Genomic DNA, 8529 nt, shown 5'->3' on the forward strand with positions numbered 1-8529 from the left:
GTTTGTTATGTAGTGAGATACCCTAGCTAGTTATTTATTTTATTTATTTATTTATTTATTATTTTTTTATTTATTTACTTATTTTGCCAAACCTCAAGACAACCACTTATAAAGAACAGAAGTTGAGAAATATGTAGAGTTAAGGCCTCTTCTGTATGTATTCTGAGTTTGCGAACACATATCTTATTATGACTTAATAGTGCAAAGCCAATCACTAGCTGTTACCTCACATTCCAGAACATCTAATGTTGAGTTCAACGTGGTTCTGTGTGTCATAAATTCCTTTAACAAATGTAATAATGATGGTGATGTCGAAACAAAATGCTTTGACACAATTCTTTTTTATACCAATTTTAGCAAATCGAATCCCAAAATCTGAAGTGAATCCCCACATCCTGCTCTTATGTAGCTGCACACAGAAATAAATTTAATAAATCTAACATTTATGTTGTACATTTAATAGAAAGCTCTTAAGCCATAATCACTGTAGCTGCTGGACATCTTATTTCTTCAAGAATTCTTTCAGTGCATGCATTAGCTTTGGTTAAAGGATTCTGGACTTAAAGGCAGAAGAATGTTTAAGATAGTATGGTTTCAGAAACACCATTGTGACAGACCAATTTCAGAAGATTCAGTTATTAAGCTTGACTTCACAGTCCCTTTGCATATCAGTTATTTAGATTTAAAAAGAGAATGGAATCGTGTGCTGTTATCTGCGTGGCCATTAGTCTCACACAAAGAAAAGAAGAGAACAATAAAATAGGACTAAGAAATCATTCTTCCAATGATTGTCATTGAACGGTTACATTAGTCAACATTCACAGTATGAAGTCTCTCTCAATCGCCAGCATATAAAGTAGTGCAAAGGAAAAAAAAAAATATTCCAGTCCTGGTATCTGTGAACAAAAAGTTGTTACATTTTTCTCCGATGTCATTTCTTCTATCCACCTCATTAGGCATTTGCTGTCATCTCTTCCCAAAATTAATAATAAAATATAATCAATTTCTAAAGGCCCTTGCAGCCTTTTTAAAAGTTAATTTCCAGTTAAAAATAAACTTTAATTAAATTCAAGATAAAATTGTGACCTATATTCTATTAAATAATCCACTTTCTTTTTTTTTTCTACACAGTAATTCTTACAATTTTTTAAAAAACTATGGATTCCAAAGACAAGAGATGCTATTAAAGCACTGTTAAATGAATGCTCAAATTCATTAGTTCTTACATAGTAAATACTTCAAAATGCCAACTTTTCCCATCACTGCATGATTACTAACAACGTTGACAATTTACTTATACATACACACACGCACGCAGCACACACACACACACACACACAAACACACATATACACATTCTCTCCATGGAACTATCTTTACTTTTAACATCTTTTCCAGTTCATGTGCAAAATTCTTGCATTCTATTGAAAAATATAAAGATTGATTTGCTCCTATTTAAGCCTCCCTCTTCTCCAAGTTGTATCATTTATTTAATATGTAATACAAGGATAGTAACAATTATGCCACGTATAACCATTAAATGGTGTACTGCTGTATGCATTGGATTCACTTGCATATTTCATTGTCATAACTGCACTCTCTATGCATAAATATATTTGGAGATGCTGGGGTTTGGGGCGATGGGGCCGTGGCAAGTGGAGAATGAAATTCACACATCGGTCTCCACGGCCTTTGCGTTAGAACAGTTGTTTTTATCTGTCTCACTGTCATCCCCCTTTCCCTGACACTTCTCTTTTGCACAGAGAGATTCCTTAACTCCTTCTTCCATCTCTAGATACTCTGACTTGTCCCCCAGGGAAGAAGAAGTAGAGCTCCGAAATTTCTTCAGCAAATTAGAAGGGAGGTATGGGCAACTGACTGCGTTCTGTGTCAGCTGTGTCTGTTCCTCATTTTCAGTCTCTCTGTGGTAGAAATAGTTAAAGTTAGAGACAATCACTGGTACTGGCAAAGCAATGGTTAAGACACCTGCAATGGCACACAGAGACCCCACGATCTTGCCCCCCACGGTGATGGGCTTCATGTCCCCATAGCCCACAGTTGTCATGGTCACCACAGCCCACCAGAACGCATCTGGGATGCTTTGGAAATGGGTAGTAGGTTCATCGGCTTCTGCGAAATACACGGCGCTGGAAAACAGGATGACCCCGATGAAGAGGAAGAAGATGAGCAGGCCCAGCTCCCGCATGCTGGCCCTGAGGGTGTGCCCCAGGATCTGCAGGCCTTTGGAGTGCCTGGACAGCTTGAAGATCCGGAACACCCGGACCAGGCGAATGATCCTGAGGATGGCAAACGACATGGCCTGCTGCTGCTGACCGTTGCCACCCCCCTGCTGCTGGGCCAGGTCGGTGCCCAGGGTGATGAAGTAAGGCAGAATGGAAACAATGTCAATGATGTTCATGATGTTCTTGAAGAAGAGGGCTTGGCTGGGGCAAGCGAAGCAGCGAACCGCGAACTCAAAGGAAAACCAAACGATGCAGACGGTCTCCACAATGAAGAAGGGGTCGTTGAATATCGTGTGCCCCGAGTTCTCCGGGTCGGGGGCCGAGGTGTCATTCAACAACCCGCTGGGCCCACCCGCACTCAGGGCCATGACGAGATCCCTGTCGTCCCGAAACTCAGGCAAGGTTTCCAGGCAGAAGATGACGATGGAGATTAAGATGACCAGGACGGAGACGATGGCTATGCCCCTGGCGGGACTGGAGCTCTCTGGATACTCAAAGAGAAGCCAAATCTGCTTCTTAAATTCATTCTCCGGCAGGGCCCTGTCTTCCTCCTCTCTCACAAAGCCCTCGTCCTCCCGAAACTTCAGCAGGGCCTCCTCTCCCAGCTGGTAGAACTTCACCTCCTCGGTGAAGATGTCACAGGGGACGTTGACTGGCCTCTTCAGGCGGCCTCCCGACTGGTAATAATACAAGATGGCATCAAAGCTAGGCCTGTTCCTGTCAAAGAAATACTCGTTGCGCAAAGGGTCAAAGTACTGAGTCCTCTTCTCAGGGTCCCCCAGTAACGTCTCTGGAAACTGGGCCAGGGTTTTCATCTGGGTCTCAAAGCGTAAGCCCGAGACATTGATGACCACGCGCTCACAGCAGTCACTGTAGCGCACGGCACTGTAGCCCCCGCCGCCCCCGTCGTCCTGCGGCAGCAGGTCGGTGTACGAACACTCATCGCCACGATCCTCGTCGCTGTAGTAAAACCTCCCCTCCTCTTCCTCCTCGTCCTCGTCCTCCTCCTCCTCCTCCTCCTCTTCCTCACTCAGCTCCCTCAGGATCTTCTCTTCAGACCCGCTGGGCATCAGGTCGGAGCAATGAGGAAAGCTGCTCTGACGGTGGTGGACCTTCTTCTTCTCGGGACGCTGTCGCTTCCTCCTCCGACTGCCCCGGTTACCCTGAGGGTCGTGGGAGGTGCAGGCCCCACGAGACTGGTGGTGGTGATGGGAGCCCCCTCCAGAACCCCCGCCGCCTTCCACAGCTGCTGTGGCGGCTGCGACAGCGGCGGCCGCCGCGGCCCTGGAGTGAGCAAGCCTCTCCCGCTCCCGGGCCCGGGCCTGGGCCGCATAACCGTAAGGCATGTGACTGTTGCACCCTGAGCTCTCCGCACTCACCATGGCAACCTCCATGGTGGTGGTTTTTGGAAACGGCTGGTTCCAGTTGTAGAAGGAAAAAAAAATAAAATAAAAAAATAGGGCAGCTTCTTTTCTCACCAAAGGAAGGTAAGTTTGGAACCCTTAAGCAGATTGCTTGGAAGACTAGAGATATTTTCAGTCCAACTTTGCATTTTCTGTTTTTAAATCTGCACGCCCCATGCCCTTTCTTCCCATGGATTCAACATCGCTCTCCAGAGCTGGGCTGGTCTAGATAAACAGCCTAGCACTCTCAAGCCTAAGTCAGAAAATGTTGGGGGGGTCTCCCAAACACCTGTTTTGGGGTGGATGTTCAAATTTGGAAATATGTCTAGGATGTGGTTGGTGGTGACGCTGCAAGATTCAAAGACAGCAAGTATCTGACAGCCAGCAGTTGTGCCTAGAAAATGGAATATATTTTTCTGCCATGGAAACCGTCCAAAGCTCAGTCCATCAAATTTAAATAAAATGCAAATAAGCCTGTAGTCTTATCACTTGCCTTCTAGTGACAGCTTGACCCATGTTAACGTGAGACTTGAAGTACGTCCAGCCATTGCCGCTCTACCCTACCAGGAGGATTCTCCAGGCTCTCCCCTCAAGTTCATCACAGGCTTTCTGGACCCAGAGGCAGTGCCAAGCTATCGATAGAGGCAAAGACCTCGGGAGGTAGAGAATGTGTGAGACGAGGTGCCAGCAGGGGCAAACCCAGCTCTGAGGTCTCCATAGAAATCAAGGAAATGCAGACAGAGCATCCTTCAGCTAAAATCATGGAGAAGAAGCACTTCACCTGAAAAAGGAAGGAAAATAAGCACAGGAGAAAAATAAAAAGTATCAAATCACAAAAAAATCACACTGAGCCCTTCCTTCCTTTACACTTTCTCTTGTCCTCGAGCAAACCATATAAAGCACCAAGCAACCATAAGTTTCCAAGGAGTACTGGGCAGGGTGTTACACCTCTTTCTCCCTAAACATCCTTCTTTGGATATTATTTCAGCTCAGTCCATTTTTACGGTAACTCAATTATTTTTCCTCTATCTACTCTCGACCCCCATGGCTCTTCCTTCAATCCACCCTTTCATTAATGCCAGCTCTTAATTCTCACTGTCATTCTCATCATTCCACAATAATAATACTGTCACTTTTAGCTGCTTCCATCATTCATTGATCCTAAGGCTTTTTTTAAATTTTTATTTCTACTCCAAATATTTCTGAACTGAGTGCCCTTCCACCCCTCTGTATCTTGATTCAGGGTTAGAGAAGTCAGAATAAACAGTTTTCTTTAATCCAGGCTCCAGCACTTGAACAAGTGTCAGTCCCCTCACCCACAAAGTGTAGGTAACAATGCAACCCCCCCATCCCACATTTGTAAGGATTAAATGAGACAGGGGGTGTTAATAGCCTAGCACATCGCCTTGTACATAATGGATATCAATAAACTCTGGTGGTTATTGATAATGTGATAGTAACCTAAGCTTTTATTGTCTATTTACTCACCCACACATGTGTACCTCCTTGTACCAGCGTCTGAAGTGGGGAAGGACGGAGCGTGAGGACATCCAGGACATTTTGAGACTCACCAGTGACCTATATTAAGTTGGCACTTCGTAACTCCCCAAAGCAAATCCCTGTTGTTGTTTTCTGTTCCTCAGAGCCCAGAATGCTCCTTTCCACCCACAGTCTCTAGGAGCTAATCCCAGTTTCCACTTCTCTAATAATCATCTTCTCTCTTTGCCATTCCTCCGTGTTCACCTCAGTGCTTCCTCCTACACTCTTCACAAGGAACTCTCTCCTTATGTTTTAAATCCCTGTTTCTGTGGACTTTGTTTTCAGTCTATCATACTCCACCCTCTATAATTCAATCCATAGCCCCCATCCCTCAACTCCCCCCTCCTGTCTCTCTGCCCACCTTTATTCCAATCTCCCACTTCCTGATCACATCTTCCTTGCAGTCTGCTCTGTCCCCACTGACTCTTGGTATTCCTGGCCTCTCTTCTTTAGCATGCTCTGCCTAGGTCCAGCTAATTCATCTCGTCCACTGGGACCTGTAAAAGCTCCTGCCCCAATCTCCTGTCTACTCTTGCTTCTTCCATTCACTCTATCCAACAGGACTTCCAAGAATGCAGAAGAATGACCCAGAGAATTGGGGAGGATAATGACAGACAGAATTCAGGGCATCTACTCGCTTCTATTACTGGAAGCACTTGGGGAGCGTAAGAAAAATGGCTTTCTAGAGCCATTAACAGGATTCAGCTCTTGACCACCTGCTGCTCCTTACTGAATCCTGCCAGCCTGGAAGCTGAAATACACTGAGTTTTATGAAGTGACAAGTGGGGAAGTGGCAAACATACATGGTTTCTCAATCCTATACATTCTCCTAGGGCAAGAAGTGAGCTTGATTGGGGCACAAAACCCAGAAAATACACCTCTGAAGTTATCTCAAATGACTTCCCTCTTCCTTTTTATGACTCATAACATCATCTCACACTCTAAAGTGTTTACCCTCAGGAGGTCTCCAAATCTCTATTTTTCACAGGGGAGAGTCAGGCCAACATCCTTTAAATTCTTTCACAGGCCAAATAGCCTGCGAGTTTGATCAGTTACTTCCCCAACTCCTTCCAAGCAGTTATAATACACAATTTAAATAAAGCCCCAGTACATTTGTACCTGTAAATTTGTACACTATGTACACCCGTCTCTCTTCCAACTGACTTCCAGAAATTCATGAATTAGAGGGTCTTCTCATTCACCATCAACTCTGCGAGAAGTCTAGACCTGCCCTCTTTTTGCTCTACACCACATAATTTCTTATTTATTTATTAGTTTTGTTGGTTTTGGTTTGTCTCACTCCTTCCCCCACCCTACAAAAAGCAAATTACCTCCCTTTTAATTGGCTACCAGCTGCCTCACTATCCCTAATCTTAAAGAAAAATGAAGAACAAGAAAGAAGAGAAAAAGGAAGGAGAAGGAGAAGAAGAAGAAGAAGAAGAAGAAGAAGAAGAAGAAGAAGAAGAAGAAGAAGAAGAAGAAGAAGAATTAAAATAGAAAAAGAAGGCAAAAAATTATTCCACCCAGCAAGCCAGGCTTAAAACCTCTCTTCCCTCTCAAGGTATTCATGTTAGGAGAATCTATTAGAAGCCAACTCCCAGGAGCCTTTATGAGGGAGACTTTTGCAGGGAAATTTCCCTTCCTCTTTAACACCATAAAACTAATAGGATTGTGCAGATGACCAATTCCCCAGTCCCTGAAACCCCAAACAAGCCTTGCATCCCAAGCCTCCTCCTTCCACCCCCACCCCCCACCCCCAACAACAAGGCTGTTTTCATCTCTCAGTGCTAATTCCTGCAACTGTCTTAGGGTGGTACCTGAACCTTATGGGGGGGGTTGGGGGGGGGGAGACACTGAGAGAGAGACTGAGCGATTAAGAGACTGAGAGAGAGAATCAGAAAGACCAACACCGTAAGAAATATACACTTCAGCGCACGCCATTTATACAGTCCCTATGTATTGCTCAAATGCTCAGAAAATGCACGCAAATCCAAATGTGGGGAAAGGCAGCAATTCAAACCCGTTCACCAGCTGTTCCCCCAAAGGAAGGAAACCGGTGAGTTGGGATGAGGCAAAACGATGCTAAATCTAAACCCAACCTCTAAACGACATCTTTAATCGCACCTTCGCCTCTAGACCTAGGTTCCCGCTCGGGTACATTAAACAGGGCGCACGCACCCCATCCCTGGGGTTGGGAAAATAACAACTGTTGGCCCCCTGGAGCGCCGCGCAGCATCTGCACCTCCCTTCTCCCACCTCCTGGTTTATTTTTAACCGCCTTCCATTCATGCCCTTCTGTCACATTCCCGATATTATTTATCCCTCAAATGTCCACTGTTTTTCAACAGCCAAAAGAAGAGAGGGGAAAAAAATGATAAGAGAGGCATCATACTTACCGTTCCCCGGCAGGGTGCAAAATAAAAATAAAGAATATCCCCCGGTTGGTTTTTATTTTCCCCCCTCAAGCTGCAACAGCTGGAGGAGGGGAACAATGATCTTGGGAACAGAAAGAAATCACGCCTGTGTGGCAGGTGGAGGCTCCAAAATATCCACGGAATAAGTTCTGCTGCCTGGCCAGGGGGGCACAGAGTGCTCGCTGCTGGAGCGCAGGGGTGGGCATCGGGGGTGCCCCAGGGAAGACCCTCAAGACTCCTGGTTCCTCTGGAGTTCGGCACAGAAGCGCTCGACTGGGAATGGAAGCTAAGATTCCCGAGAAAAAGAAACAAAATCCTAGACAGCAGCGATCACTTGTTAAGCCCGAATTCTTCCTCCAACACCCATCCCTCTCCCTCTCTGGCTGCAGAAGCAGCACACGCCTCCCCAGGCCGGGAACGCGCTGCCGGGGGCGGGGCCAGGGCCGTGCCGAGGGTGTGGCGTTCAGCACGGTCGCCGGGGGCGCCTCCCGCGCGGCTGGGCGGGAGCAGTCACGACTACACGACTGCCCGCCTCCCCTTCTTGTCCGGCTCCCCGACGCCGAAACTCCGGGGAACGACTGGGAACCATTTCAGGAGCCCCTGGCTATCTCCCTCAGAGGAGAGACGCTAATCCCGGAGGGAGAGGTGTCCTTTTGGAGCTGAAATGGGGTCCCGACGGTAGAGTCGGATCCCCGAGAGAATTTGGGGGGGGGGTGACCTCGACGGGAGGTCCAATCGAGACCACAGGGTGCTTCTGGATGCCTTCTCTTCTCCCTGACCCGCTTTCTATACATCTACCCTGGCGCGGGCGCGGGTGCGAGTGCGGGCGCGCGCGTGCACACACACACACACACACACACACACACACACACACGTGTTTGTGGGGTTGGGGGCTGGGTGTATCTCTGCCGAGGCCGCAGGCCAGGAGCC

General features: G+C 46.7%; 1 protein-coding gene across 1 annotated transcript; it reads right to left on the reverse strand.

The window, feature by feature from the left end:
* Window positions 1-322: 322 nt before the first annotated feature.
* On the reverse strand, window positions 323-7992 carry KCNA4 (potassium voltage-gated channel subfamily A member 4). Its single transcript, XM_019755172.2, has 2 exons — window positions 7582-7992; window positions 323-4427 (listed from the first exon to the last, which is right to left on the reverse strand). The coding sequence occupies exon 2, from the start codon at window positions 3635-3637 to the stop codon at window positions 1670-1672; it is 1968 nt and encodes a 655-aa protein (XP_019610731.2). The 5' UTR covers window positions 3638-4427; window positions 7582-7992; the 3' UTR covers window positions 323-1669.
* Between the last annotated feature and the right edge of the window lie 537 nt (window positions 7993-8529).

This window comes from Rhinolophus sinicus, linkage group LG06 (assembly GCF_036562045.2).
Source record: "Rhinolophus sinicus isolate RSC01 linkage group LG06, ASM3656204v1, whole genome shotgun sequence".
NCBI classification, from domain to species: domain Eukaryota; kingdom Metazoa; phylum Chordata; class Mammalia; order Chiroptera; family Rhinolophidae; genus Rhinolophus; species Rhinolophus sinicus.

Excerpts from the sequence above, each read along its gene's own strand:
- KCNA4 (XM_019755172.2), bottom strand. The coding sequence starts at position 3,637 with ATGGAGGTTGCCATGGTGAGTGCGGAGAGCTCAGGGTGCAACAGTCAC.